Below are 15,051 nucleotides of genomic sequence, written 5' to 3' on the forward strand. Positions count from 1 at the left end.
AATAATTGTCCTATACACATACTATGGCCTCTTGCATGCCTGAAAAAGCATGTTTACTTGCGTTTAAGATGATGAAGATCAAATGTTTGTTCACCCTTGTTATGCACTGGCTTTCTGTTAACCACCAGTTCACTAATAGCCTCTGGCTTCATTTGACATATGTCCACTCTTTCATTAAACTGTCCCTCACTCCTCTTTTTCAGCTCATGGGATTTGATGATGAGATGGATGCCACTGAGGTTGTCCTCTTTTTGTCATTCATCACATCTTTCATCTTTCCCTTGTTCATTTCTCTTCCTTATTTGATCTTTCTTCTTTCTTCGTTAAGAGCTTCAATAGGACATTTGTTCTAATTGCATACTGTATATACTTTTATGCTTGTATGGATGTGGATTTGTTGTGATTTTATGCAACTTACTGTTGTAGTGTTATAGTATTTAAGGCTTATTGTGCTGTGTTGTACAGTTCTTGGGTCACTTTTATTTAGCCTCTGTATATGTTGCAAATGTGACTGTATTATTGCTCTATATAATATAATTTTTAGGTCAATACATTAGGGTCTTAAAAAAAGAGTTTTGTGGCTCTCTGGACTAAATATTATTCCACCAAAAAGGATATCTTGTAGCAAAAATACACAGTTTAAATCTTCTGGGAAAATGAACCAAACATTTTGACCACTTATGGTCTTTGCTGGGGCATGTACTGTACATGTGATAGTATTGTTAAGAATATCTTTGTCAGCATAGTTTAATATGTAATTACTGCTTTAACCTGATCTTAACACTCTTATCTTACCTTGTACTCAATCTCTCTACTGGTGGCTGTATTTTGTATTTTGTTTCTATGATCATGTTCTGTTTAAGCCTAATTTAACTAATTTAACTTATAAACGGCTTACATAGCATTACTAACTAAGAAATGCATCCAAAATATAACTGTCTATACTAAAACTGCCACTGTCCAGATCCATTTGATAATTATGATCACTGATGTTATAAAGTCAAGCATGCTGCTAGGGTAGAGTTGGAGAGTGCTGCATGATGATACTAACTCTGTGTTAGTGTTGTTTTGTCCAATGTGCTCACTTACTCAGGTAGTGGATGTCAGTCTGCCACCCAAACAGCTGGAGGAACAGAGGAGGGTACGTCACAGTTGATTCCTGATCACTAACATCACCTAACCTGTTGCCTAACCAAACACCAATAATACTGTGTGTGTACTTCACAGAGGTTTGTTTCAGAATTACAATTGAAAACTAAAAAATGACAATGGAAAACTGCTAACAATGGATATCTACAAAGAAATGTGCCTTAGATCAAAGTGAGCAAACCAAAGGCAACAAGTGAAAAAAAAAAAAAGAAACTGCCTAAGATTTATTCGTAATGAAACACTCATCAATTATCATAGGGGGAGGCTCTGCGGCAGCTGCTTGTCAATAGGTACTATGGCTTCAGGAGTGGTGGGCGGAGAGAGAGTCTGACCTTCAGTAACTCCACCCTGACACCTGTTGGACCAATCAAGAGCCAGTCGGGTGGGTTCCATTTACATTCGATCTCATTTTTCTTCTTCTGGAAACAGCAGTTAAGTGTACAGTATAACTTAAAGGTGATGAGTGTAATTGTTCCGATGTTAAAATACTTTCTCCTATTCAAACTTAACCCATTTAATCCCACATTTTTTCCATTTGAGTGGGCACATTTATTTAACTCCATTGATAGCCCAAAAGAAAGAAACTGTATGCCTTGTCCTATTATGCCTTGACTCACTTTCTGTCTTCAAAAACGGCTAAAAACACATCTTTTCCATGAGCACTTAACCAGTCACAAAAAAAAATAAAAAATAAAAATCTTCTTGCACTTTTTCCCAGTTGCTCAATAGTACCGAATATAAAATTGCAAACAATAAAGTATATATAAATTTTTTTTTACTAAAAGGCAATTGTGGTGAACAAGGAAATTATAAACCAAGAATATTTGCATATTTAATTTATTGTAACAATACTCTGCTGTTTTCTAATGGGTGTGAATCAGTCGCCTATTCAAAAATGAGACTGTTTTCCCACTTAGCAATTCAGACATCTTACATTGCTTTAATTGTCCTGTCAACATGATTTATATGAGCCAGAGCAATCTTATGAATAAATCAATAAAAGATCCTTTAAACATTATATGTGCAAAATTTAGTAGTTTTATGTGTATTATGATGGTTTTTATTAAGTTTTGACAGAGACACAGGGCCCTATTTTAAGAGCACTAGCACTAAACGCAATGCTATGCTATAAGTGCAAAGTCACTGGGGCATGACCATGAAGTTTTGGTATTTTCGTGCAAGCTAGGTGCAAGTGGGTTTGGCAAAATCACGTGCACAACGCACTGATGGGCTGGGTCAAGTGCAATTTCATTCGGAGGTTCTTCTCCAGTCATTGCAGGGTCTGCGTCCTATTAAGTAGTCCATTTTCTCAAGCACCAGCGATATAAACAAAAACAGCACATTCATAAGGAGTTTGTAGTGTAAATGGACTGTATGCAATTAATTTAAATAATAGAAATATGGACACACTCCTTTTATATGCTTTGAAAATGTTACTGTCTTCAGGATTTGGATGTACGCTCCGTTAAATGATAGGGAATGTAAGTATTATTAATAATTTTCCTCTACTGACACACAAATCATGGCTACTATTATCAGTGATTGTATCGGCACGCACTTCACTTCTACATGTCGATTTTGATTTTGAACAAATAAATTAATTTATTGAAACATGAAAAAATTAAACCAAAAATGTTTCTAAATTCAAATTACACTTTGTGGGGGCGAGGGCATGGCCAAGCATTCGTCTGGGGAGAGAGAGGAAGCGGTGAGTGTTTTCACCTGAGATTAATTGCTGCTAATTGTGATTTCTATGTTCACAGTGAGAGGCGGGGAGATAAAAGGCTGCCCAAAACCCCAGAGAGAGAGAGAGAACCCAGCTGACAGCGTGTTGGTCGCTGTCGGCTGTTTTGTAAGCTTTACAGTCATGCTTGGGCGGACGTGTTTAATTTTTTTGAATAAAAGTGACATACCTGATTTGAATCGCCGTTTCCCGCTTCCTCATTTCATTGAACCATTACACACTTCAAACTAAATTAAAATATAATCAAATTAATGAACTTCTTCCACCGGCCCCTTTTGCAGTGACTTAAAAATCACTCTACGACAACAGGTGGAAATATCCCATTACAAATTAAATCATAATGACAGTTGTAAATATAAGCATAATAATAATAATTGAAAAAATAAACTATGACCTATAGATAGTTTAACACAAATCTCATAAATTTTTGTTTCATAAGATGGCTACAACTGTACAACAGGGACATAATTTGATTTTCCACTATATGTTCAGAACTTTATTACCACCTGCTGGTGGAATCTCCAAACTGCAATCGTAGGAACTGAATTTAGACTTTGCTCTGAAAACAGTACTGCTTTTGAATCGTCTTAGCTTTGAGCCACTTCATTTACATTACAATACACCCACAGTTTACGCGCATAAACCCACAGTTAGCTCAAACACTCCCAACCACGGCCACTTGCGCTTTGCACTGGCAAGAATATTGCACATAGAATAAGTGCTCTCTTGAAAATTGGAAAACTGTCGTTGCATGTAGCGCTGTGCTTTCTGCACTCATGAAAACAGAGCCCATCATCTTTCAGAGTGGCACAGTAGAATTAAATAGCTCTGATCATGTGACTGTTTGCACCACCCATGTAAAAATTTTCTCATGAAATCAAGGCAGTCTGCACTGTCATTTATAACTGACAACTCAGTTTACAATTCATCAACCCTTTAATTTTCAAACAAAATTTTTGTCACAGTTGTAAACAGTGGGATTAAACAGGCTAATATGCAGAGAAAATTATAGTTTTGGCAAGTCGTTTAGTATATCTACTTAGTGCATGACACAAGTAATTTTTCCAACAATTGTTTACAATTGTTTCACTTTTAATTGACTATATCACAATTCCAGTGGGTCAGAAGTTAAATGTGCCTTTAAGCAGCTTGGAAAATTCCAGAAAATTATGTCAAGCCTTTAGGCAATTAGCCAGTTAGCTTCTGATAAGAGGTGTACTGAATTGGAGATGTACCTGTGGATTTATTTTAAGGCCTACCTTCAAACTCAGTGCCTCTTTGCTTGACATTATGGGAAAATCAAAAGAAATCAGCCAAGACCTCAGAAAAAAGTCTGGTTCATCCTTGGGATCAACTTCCAAATGCCTGAAGGTACCATGTTCATCTGTACAAACAATAGTACGCAAGTATAAACACCATGGGACCACGCAGCTATCATACCACTCGGGAAGGAGATGCATTCTGTCTCCTAGAGATGAAAGTAGTTTGGTGCAAAAAGCAAAGGACCTTTTGAAGATGCTGGAGGAAACAGGTAGACAAGTATCTATATCCACAGTAAAACGAGTCCTATATCGACATAACCTGAAAGGTTGCTCAGCAAGGAAGAAGCCACTGCTCCAAAACCACCATATAAAAGCAAGACTACGGTTTGCAAGTGCACATGGGGACAAAGATCTTACTTTTTGGAGAAATGTCCTCTGGTCTAATGAAACAAAAATCATGTTGTGGGGGTGCTTTGCTGCAGGACGGACTGGTGCGCTTCACAAAATAGATGGCATCATGAGGAAGGAAAATTATGTGGATATATTAAAGCAACTTCTGAAGACATAAGCCAGGAAGTTGAAGCTTGGTCGCAAATGGGTCTTCCAAATGGACAGTGACTACAGGCATACCTCCAGAGTTGTGGCTAAATGGATTAAGGACAACAAAGTCAAGGTATTGGAGTGGCTATCACAAAGCCCTGACCTCAGTCCGATAGAAAATTTGTGGGCAGAACTGAAAAAGCATGTGCGAGCAAGGACGCCTACAAACCTGACTCAGTTACACCAGTTCTGTCTGGAGGAATGGGCCAAAATTCTAGCAGCTTATTGTGAGAAGCTTGTGGAAAGCTACCCAAAACATTTGACCTAAGTTAAACAATTTAAAGGCAATGCTACCAAATACTAACAAAGTGAATGTAAACTTCTGACCCATTGGGAATGTGATGAAAGTAGTAAAAGCTGAAATAAATAATTCTCTCTACTATTATTCTGATATTTCACATTCTTAAAATAAAGTAGTGATCCTAACTGACCTAAGACAGGGAATTTTTTCTACGATTAAATGTCAAGAAGTGTGAAAAACTTTTTAATGTTTAAATGTATTTGGCTAAGGTGTATTTAAACTTCTAACTTCAACTGTATCAACACTGTGGCAGGACTATCTGTTTATAGAACCAATGAAAGACTGGGGGAGTGTTCTTGAAACCTATTTAATAACAGTCATTATTTTTGCAATTCCTAGTGATGCAGAAAGTACACACCACCTTTGTTTGTGTCACAATTTGATTGTGTTTGTTTGGCTTCAGGGGGTTTGAGCAGAGCCGAGATGTCACTAATGGAGGTACAGTGTCATCTGGACCGTGAGGGGGCTTCTGACCTGGTCATCGATCTCATCATGAATACTACCAGCGACCATGTCTTCCATGAGAGCATTCTATTGGCCATTGCACTGCTGGAGGGCGGGAACACCATCATACAGGTCAGATAGGCCTGTCACTCTGATAAAGGGTGATGATGTCATAGAAATGGAGTGTTATGATATTAAGTTATCTGATATTAAGTTTTCTGATATGTAAATGTTCACATTTGTTTGTGTTCACTGGTAAGTTCTAGAAATAATTAGTTTTTGTCTACAATTCAAAGCACAAAACTTTTATTATATTTGATTATATTTGTATTTTTATCTTGTTGCAGCATTCCTTCTTCAAACGTTTAACAGAAGACAAGAATTCTGAAAAGTTTTTCCGAGTTTTTTATGATAGAATGAAGGCAGCACAGCTGGAGATCAAAGCCACAGTTTCCGTCAACACCAGCGACCTGGGAAACAAGCGGTGTGATGACAACGCTCCAGACAAAGATAGCCCACAACGGTGGCGAGGTCAGACTGCTTACACAATTGACCAAAACAAAGACTGGTTACACAATTTGTTCATCATTAGAACATGTACTAACCTTGCCATGTCATCAGAAGTTCAAATTATCTAATAATTTTAAAAGACTTACTGATTTGACTCACAGTAGTGACGGTCATAAATTAAAAACATGTTCCTCATCGAAGAGGTGTTTATATGGGGTCACTATATAGTCTATATGAATTGCATTTTTTATATATATATATAATTTGATAAATTGGTACACAAAAAAGTGACACATGTATGATGTCCTTTCATCTCTAGGAAAGGATTCAGGTATCATAGTGACAGATGATGCTCGTGAGCAGCTGTTAGAGGCATCTTCTGTGACCAAGAAAGCCTTTGGTTCATATCGGCGAGATGCTGATCCTGAAGAAGTTTACGGCACTGCAGATGGAGACAAGGGGGGCGGAGATAAAGGGACAGAGCAGGGAGAAATGAGCCCTGTCATTCTCATCATGCAACCAATCCTGCGCTTCTTACAGCTGCTATGTGAGAACCACAATCGAGACCTGCAGGTGTGTTTGTGATTGCCTACCTGTCCATCTGTCACATTTATCTCTTTTTTTTTATTTTCGGTCGGTCTTAAACTTTGACAGTACCAGTCAGGTCGGGTCACAGAACCTTGTTTATGCTCCTGGTATGAGCTGTAACTTAATGACCTCTAGGCAGTTGTATATTTGGACTAGTTTGGTCAGGTTAGACATACCATGTGTGATTCTTAACTTCCTTTTCTGTTCTACAGAATTTTCTGCGCTGTCAAAACAACAAGAACAACTATAACCTGGTGTGTGAGACCCTGCAGTTTCTGGACTGTATCTGTGGCAGCACAACAGGAGGTTTGGGGCTGTTGGGCCTCTATATCAATCAGCATAATGTGGCTCTAATTAATCAGACTGTAGAGAGCCTCACTGAATACTGTCAAGGACCCTGCCATGATAACCAGGCATGTAAACAAACATGAACACAATCATACTTGGCTCTCTCTTTTGCACACATAGCCTCGTCTTTATTCATATACATACATTCCTATATTGAATCCATGTTAACTGTGTTTGCATGTCTTTTTTTGCAGAATTGTATCGCCACTCATGAGTCAAATGGCATTGATATCATCATTGCTTTGATTTTGAATGATATTAATCCACTGGGCAGGAAGAGAATGGACCTAGTTCTGGAGCTAAAGGTACTGTACAGGGCTTTGCACTCAAATTCCAAGAAAGAAACATCTCTTGTTTTCAATTGGGCTTTTCAAGCTTGACATTGTCATTTTTAATCCTGGGTTAATGTAACACTTGGCTAGCATATTTCACATTGTTCATACTTTACATTAAATGTGGTGCTAACCTCGTTTCTTAATTACAAAAGTGATTTTTCTTTCTTTCTTCTAACTGGCAACAAGTGTGCAAGTAGTAGGTATTACTTTAGACAGTATGTAACATTTGTCCTCTACTTTCAGAATAATGCATCTAAGCTACTGCTGGCCATCATGGAGAGTCGTCATGACAGTGAGAATGCAGAAAGAATCCTCTACAACATGAGACCAAAAGAGCTGGTATGTTAAAGATATAGTTCACCCAAAAATTTAAATTCTCTCATCATATACTCACCCTCATGCCATCTCCAAATCTCCACTTTCACTTTTACATTTGAAAGTCACATGTGGTGCCTGTTTAGTTTCACTTTCACATCTGAAAGTGAAAGTTAAAGTGGAGATGTAGGGTAAAAAAAGGACTTAAATATTGTTCTGTTTCTCACCCACACCTATTATATCTCTTCTGAAGATATGGATTTAACCACTGGAGTCTTATGGATTACTTTTATGTTTCCTTCATGTGATTTTTGGAGCTACAAAGGTCTGATCACCATTCACTTGCATTGTATGGACCTACAGAGCTGAGATACTTTTCTAAAAATCTTTGTTTGTGTTCGGCTGAAGAAAGAAAGTCATACACATCTGGGATGAACATTTTTGGGGTGAACTATCCCTTTAATTCTTATTGTAGTTTATCCTAGGTCACTCATTCCTTGCATTCAGTTTTTCTTCTTCATGAAGTCTACATAGACAGACAATAAACTACAATCATTAACATTCTTCAGATACAACATGCATGACTTCAAGTGCCTTTGTGTGTGTGTTCTCGTTGTAGGTGGAGGTGATGAAAATGGCCTACCAACAGGGGGAGACAGAGTTTGAGGATGAGAAACAGGAGACCGGAGAGGACCATGCTGCCTCACCTTGCAATGTTGGACACAACATCTATATACTTGCACATCAGGTACATACATTTACACACCAAACACACAAACCTCCATGCACATGTAAACATTAAATACATTTAATCATCCTGTGACCATTTTTAACAGTAAACCATTACCATTTAGCATCTATCTTCATTTAAGCAAAGCGCAGTTCAGTATTGTGATTTGATTTAAACTCTGCCATTTCAGCTATCCCGTCACAATAAGGAGTTGCAAATACTACTGAAACCAGGTGGAGAGGACCAGGCCCTGGAGTATTACACTAAACACACCGCACAGATTGAGGTAACATACACAAACACACACAAATGTTACAAATATTTATACAGTTGCTGTTTCAAATCATGCACAATATTAGAGACACTGCGGAGTTAATCTTGATTTGTGTATGCTGTTTATTCTTTTTAAAGCAACTGTGCATTTTTGCATGCGTTTCGTGTGTGTGTGTGTGCATGCATACAGATAGTCCGTCAGGATCGCACTATGGAGCAGATTGTGTTTCCTGTACCAAACATCTGCTCTTTTCTGACAAACGAGTCCAAACTGCGTGTGTATTACGGCACAGAGAGAGACGAACAGGGCAGTAAGATAAATGACTTCTTCCTGCACGCAGACGACCTCATCACTGAGATGAGGTGGCAGAAAATACTAAGAGGTATATCATTGACTGTGTGATTTTTGTCAGCGCGTTCCCTCTCTAGTGTGTAAGACAGAAAGCATTGTTTAATTAAAATCTATGTTTCTTTATATGGGTAGATGTGACAAAAATATCCTACAGTGTGACATGCTGAACTTCATCTAAAACGAAAAAAAAAAAGTTTTTTTTTGTTTTTTTTTTTAAATTAAAAGCAATTTTAATCACCTTCTTTTACTTGATATATACTACATGGAATATTTGTATTTTTTTTTTTAAATCAGTGGTTACACTTTACAATAAGGTTCTATTCATTAACATTAGTAAGTTATGCATTAGGTATCATGACTATGAATTAACAATGACCAATAATCTTTTTACGGTATTTATAATCTTGGTTAATGTTAATGTCATCAGTATATTATTTGTCATTTTTAATGTTAGTTCAGATGACATTAACTAATGTTAAATTATATAAAACTTAATCAAAGCATCAAAAATGGATTAGTATACGTAAAAAGTTAAAAAATTGCCCAATAATAAATGCTGTAATGGTATTGTTCATTGTTAGTTCATGTTAATGTTAACAAATCCAACATTATTGTCACACTGCAGGACTATTTATATGAACTGGAAAAATTGTGAAAAGCTTAAAAGTAATGGTGACCCATTACAGCATATGTTACCTTCAGTTCCTTTACCTTAGATAAAAAAATGTATCCTAACATTGTGATGAAAAATCATAAAAAAAATAATGTACATGTTATTTGTCAGTTACCCAGATACCTATTTCTTATATTCATCTATCTCACTATCTATCTTTGTTTTTAGCACAGCCAGTTCTGTACTGGTGTAGTCGGAACATGTCTTTCTGGAGTAATGTATCTTTTAACCTGGCTGTTCTCATTAATCTGCTGGTAGCGTTCTTCTACCCTCTGGATGGAGTAAGCGACAGTGAGTGCCTCTCTTGAATGCCTTTACTGTTCAACTCTCATAAGCACAATATCACTGACCAGTGTATATACAGTATATATGTACGTATATCCTCATGTGACCCCACATACACATGCATGGATGTTGTGTTTTGCTTCGCTATACACAATGCATAATTTAAATTCATTTAAACCGACTGATCTCAGTTCTTAAGATTCTGGGGTGTCAGTAAAGGGTTAAACTTTTGACGTACTGAGTCATGTGACAAAACAACATGATGCCGAACACAGCAGAGTTTGTCTTTGGGAGAAACACCAACAAAACTACATCTGGTAAGAAACCTAATTAAGTTTTACATTGAAACCTGCTTGAGTCAAAAGATTAGAGTCTTTAGTTTCATCCGATATGCCAGTTTTTTAATTTGAGTAATTTATCGCAAAATGCAATGCTGCTAAACACAGTGTACACAATAGTGTACAATAGCGCTATTTTTCCTTAGAAATCCTATATTCACTGTGGATTATCACATTGCGAATCAATTGGTTCATACAAAAGCTGAAAAATGGTGCTTTCAGAGGCTTTATATGGAGTTAGGGAGAAAATAAGGTTCATTTTCGAACTGTTCTGAGACCAGTGCAGTAAGACAGCACACTGGAGGTTAAGTCATTCACTAAATAGGGAGCATCCTATAGCTTCCCTATGCATCTAAGTGCTTTCACTCCTGAAATCTGACCAAAAGTTCAGTTTTAGGCCACAGATGAAGTTTGGACCACTCAACATATTTGGCAGACATGGGACAATGATAATCAGTATATACATTTAGTATTTATAATGTATAATTTTATTTTAACATGGTTGGCATTTATTTGACGATGCTGGCCATTACTTGTATCAGAATTGTTAATTTCTGATTGGTAAAAAAGCTTCAGCACTGGCTATCACTTGTTTGTTTTACAGTGCAAAGAGAAAACATTTTGTTGCCAAAGTAGAAAAAAAAACATTGTAACATAAAAGTAAAAAACAAAATTTGTTTATATATATATATGTATATATATATATATATATATATATATATATATATATATATATACAGGTGCATCTCAATAAATTAGAATGTCGTGGAAAAGTGCATTTATTTCAGTAATTCAACTCAAATTGTGAAACTCGTGTATTAAATAAATTCAATGCACACAGACTGAAGTAGTTTAAGTCTTTGGTTCTTTTAATTGTGATGATTTTGGCTCACATTTAACAAAAACCCACCAATTCACTATCTCAAAAAATTAGAATATGGTGACATGCCAATCAGCTAATCAACTCAAAACACCTGCAAAGGTTTCCTGAGCCTTCAAAATGGTCTCTCAGTTTGGTTCACTAGGCTACAAAATCATGGGGAAGACTGAGGGTAAGCCACAAACATTCATTGCCAAAGAAGCTGGCTGTTCACAGAGTGCTGTATCCAAGCATGTTAACAGAAAGTTGAGTGGAAGGAAAAAGTGTTGAAGAAAAAGATGCACAACCAACCGAGAGAACCGCAGCCTTATGATTGTCCAGCAAAATCGATTCAAGAATTTGGGTGAACTTCACAAGGAATGGACTGAGGCTGGGGTCAAGGCATCAAGAGCCACCACACACAGACGTGTCAAGGAATTTGGCTACAGTTGTCGTATTCCTCTTGTTAAGCCACTCCTGAACCACAGACAACGTCAGAGGCGTCTTACCTGGGCTAAGGAGAAGAAGAACTGGACTGTTGCCCAGTGGTCCAAAGTCCTCTTTTCAGATGAGAGCAAGTTTTGTATTTCATTTGGAAACCAAGGTCCTAGAGTCTGGAGGAAGGGTGGAGAAGCTCATAGCCCAAGTTGCTGGAAGTCCAGTGTTAAGTTTCCACAGTCTGTGATGATTTGGGGTGCAATGTCATCTGCTGGTGTTGGTCCATTGTGTTTTTTGAAAACCAAAGTCACTGCACCCGTTTACCAAGAAATTTTAGAGCACTTAATGCTTCCTTCTGCTGACCAGCTTTTTAAAGATGCTGATTTCATTTTCCAGCAGGATTTGGCACCTGCCCACACTGCCAAAAGCACCAAAAGTTGGTTAAATGACCATGGTGTTGGTGTGCTTGACTGGCCAGCAAACTCACCAGACCTGAACCCCATAGAGAATCTATGGGGTATTGTCAAGAGGAAAATGAGAAACAAGAGACCAAAAAAGGCAGATGAGCTGAAGGCCACTGTCAAAGAAACCTGGGCTTCCATACCACCTCAGCAGTGCCACAAACTGATCACCTCCATGCCACGCCGAATTGAGGCAGTAATTAAAGCAAAAAGAGCCCCTACCAAGTATTGAGTACATATACAGTAAATGAACATACTTTCCAGAAGGCCAACAATTCACTAAAAATGTTTTTTTAATTGGTCTTATGATGTATTCTAATTTTTTGAGATAGTGAATTGGTGGGTTTTTGTTAAATGTGAGCCAAAATCATCACAATTAAAAGAACCAAAGACTTAAACTTCTTCAGTCTGTGTGCATTGAATTTATTTAATACACGAGTTTCACAATTTGAGTTGAATTACTGAAATAAATGCACTTTTCCACGACATTCTAATTTATTGAGATGCACCTGTATATATATATATATACACACACACACACACACACTGGTGCCCAAAAAATTTGGAATAATGTACAGATTTTGCTGTTTCGGAAGGAAATTGGTACTTTAATTCGCCAAAGTGGCATTCAACTGATCACAAAGTAAAATCAGGACATTACTGATGTAAAAAACAGCACCAACACTATTTGAAAAAAGTAATTTTTGATCAAATCTAGACAGGCCCCATTTCCAGCAGCCATCACTCCAACACGTTATCCTTGAGTAAACATGCTAAATTGCTAATTTGGTACTAGAAAATCACTTGCCATTATATCAAACACAGCTGAAATCTAAACTCGGCCAAAAAAAAAACATCACTTTTTCAGGACACTGTATTTTAAAGATCATTTTGTAAAAATCCAAATAACTTTACAGATCTTTATTGTAAAAGGTTTAAACAATGTTTTCCATGCTTGTTCAATGAACCATAAACAATTAATGAACATGCACCTGTGGAAAGGTCGTTAAGACACTAACAGCTTACAGACGGTAGGCAATTATGGTCACAGTTATAAAAACTTAGGACACTAAAGAGACCTTTCTACTGACTCTGAAAAACACCAAAAGAAAGATACCCAGGGTCCCTGCTCATCTGTGTGAACGTGCCTTAGGCATGCTGCATGGAGGCATGAGGACTGCAGATGTGGCCAGGGCAATAAATTGCAATGTCCGTACTGTGAGACGACTAAGACAGCACTACAGGGAGACAGGAAGGACAGCTGATCATCCTCGCAGTGGCAGACCACGTGTAGCAACACCTACACAGGATCGGTACGTCCAAATATCACACCTGAGGGACAGGGACAGGATGAATTACACCAGGAACACACAATCTCTCCATCAGTGCTCAGACTGCCACAATAGGCTGAGAGAGGCTGGACTGAGGGCTTGTAGGCCTGTTGTAAGGCAGGTCCTTACCAGACATCATCGGCAACAACGTCACCTATAGGCACAAACCCACCTTCGCTGGACCAGACAGGACTGATAAAAAGTGCTCTTCACTGACGAGTCGCAGTTTTGTCTCACCAGGGGTGATGGTTGGACTCGCATTTATCGTCAAAGTAATGAGCATTACACTGAAGCCTGTACTCTAGAGCAGGATCGATTTGGAGGTGGAGGGTCCATCATGGTCTGGGGCGGTGTGTCACAGCATCATCGGACTGAGCTTGTTGTCATTGCAGGCAATCTCAATGCTGTGCGTTACACGGAAGACATCCTCCTCCCTCATGTGGTACCCTTCCTGCAGGCTCACCCTGACATGACCCTCCAGCATGACAATGCCACCAGCCATACTGCTTGTTTTGTGCTTGATTTCCTGCAAGACAGGAATGTCAGTGTTCTGCCATGGCCAGAGAAGAGCCCGGATCTCAATCCCATTGAGCACGTCTGGGACCTGTTGGATCGGAGGGTGAGGGCTAGGGCCATTCCCCCCAGAAATGTCCGGGAACTTGCAAATGCCTTGGTGGAAGAGTGGGGTAACATCTCACAGCAAGAACTGGCAAATCTGGTGCAGTCCATAAGGAGGAGATGCACTGCAGTACTTAATGGAGCTGATGGCCACACCAGATACTGACTGTTACTTTTGATTTTGACCCCCTCTTTGTTCAGGGACACATTATTCCATTTCTGTTAGTCACATGTCTGTGAAACTTGTTCAGTTTATGTCTTAGTTGTTGAATCTTTTTATGTTCATACAAATATTTACACATGTTAAGTTTGCTGAAAATAAAAGCAGTTGAAAGTGAGAGGACGTTTCTTTTTTTGCTGAGTTTATTTGGTTCGTTAAATGAAGCTTAACATTGTCTTTATGTTTGTTTTTGAGTTGCCACAGTATGCATGTCTTAAGGTCAATATTAGGTCAAAAATGGCAAAAAAGAAACGGCTTTCTCTAGAAACTCGTCAGTAAATGATTGTTTTGAGGAATGAAGGCTACACAATGCTTGAAATTGCCAAAAAACTGAAGATTTCATGCAAAAGTGTACACTACAGTCTTCAAAGACAAAGGACAACTGGTTCTAACAAGGACAGAAAGAGATGTGGAAGGCCAGATGTACAACCAAAACAAGAGGATAAGTACATCAGAGTCTAGTTTGAGAAATAGACACCTCACATATCCTCAGCTGACAGCTTCATTGAATTCTACCCGCTCAACACTAGTTTCTTGTACAACATTAAAGAGAAGACTCAGGGGTGCAGGCCTTATGGGAAGAATTGCAAAGAAAAAGCCACTTTTGAAATAGAAAAAACAAAAAGAAAAGGTTAGAGTGGGCAAAGAAACACACAGTGTTCCACAGAACACTGGATAACAGATAATTGGAAAAGAGTGTTATGGATCTTAACCCCATTGAGCCTTTGTGGGATCAGCTAGACTGTAGGGTGCATATACACTACTGGTCAAAAGTTTTGAAACACTTATTTATTATAAATTTTTTTTCTTCACATTTTAGAATTATAGTAAAGTCATCAAAACTATGGAATAACATGCATGGAACAATGGGAAATAT

The 15,051-nt window shown here is 38.0% G+C and overlaps 1 protein-coding gene across 1 annotated transcript in view; it reads left to right on the forward strand.

The window, feature by feature from the left end:
* Positions 1 to 15,051, forward strand: part of LOC127448635 (inositol 1,4,5-trisphosphate receptor type 1-like) — an 82,939-nt gene that overhangs the window by 54,118 nt on the left and 13,770 nt on the right. Inside the window, exons 39-51 of the mRNA XM_051711313.1 lie at positions 204 to 239; positions 1,094 to 1,141; positions 1,408 to 1,531; positions 5,460 to 5,632; positions 5,848 to 6,031; positions 6,330 to 6,583; positions 6,811 to 7,011; positions 7,141 to 7,251; positions 7,525 to 7,620; positions 8,216 to 8,344; positions 8,517 to 8,612; positions 8,790 to 8,982; positions 9,793 to 9,915. Coding sequence (XP_051567273.1) covers positions 204 to 239; positions 1,094 to 1,141; positions 1,408 to 1,531; positions 5,460 to 5,632; positions 5,848 to 6,031; positions 6,330 to 6,583; positions 6,811 to 7,011; positions 7,141 to 7,251; positions 7,525 to 7,620; positions 8,216 to 8,344; positions 8,517 to 8,612; positions 8,790 to 8,982; positions 9,793 to 9,915 — 1,768 coding nt within the window. The remainder of the gene's footprint in view (positions 1 to 203; positions 240 to 1,093; positions 1,142 to 1,407; positions 1,532 to 5,459; positions 5,633 to 5,847; positions 6,032 to 6,329; positions 6,584 to 6,810; positions 7,012 to 7,140; positions 7,252 to 7,524; positions 7,621 to 8,215; positions 8,345 to 8,516; positions 8,613 to 8,789; positions 8,983 to 9,792; positions 9,916 to 15,051) is intronic.

Source organism: Myxocyprinus asiaticus, chromosome 12 (genome assembly GCF_019703515.2).
Source record: "Myxocyprinus asiaticus isolate MX2 ecotype Aquarium Trade chromosome 12, UBuf_Myxa_2, whole genome shotgun sequence".
NCBI lineage: Eukaryota > Metazoa > Chordata > Actinopteri > Cypriniformes > Catostomidae > Myxocyprinus > Myxocyprinus asiaticus.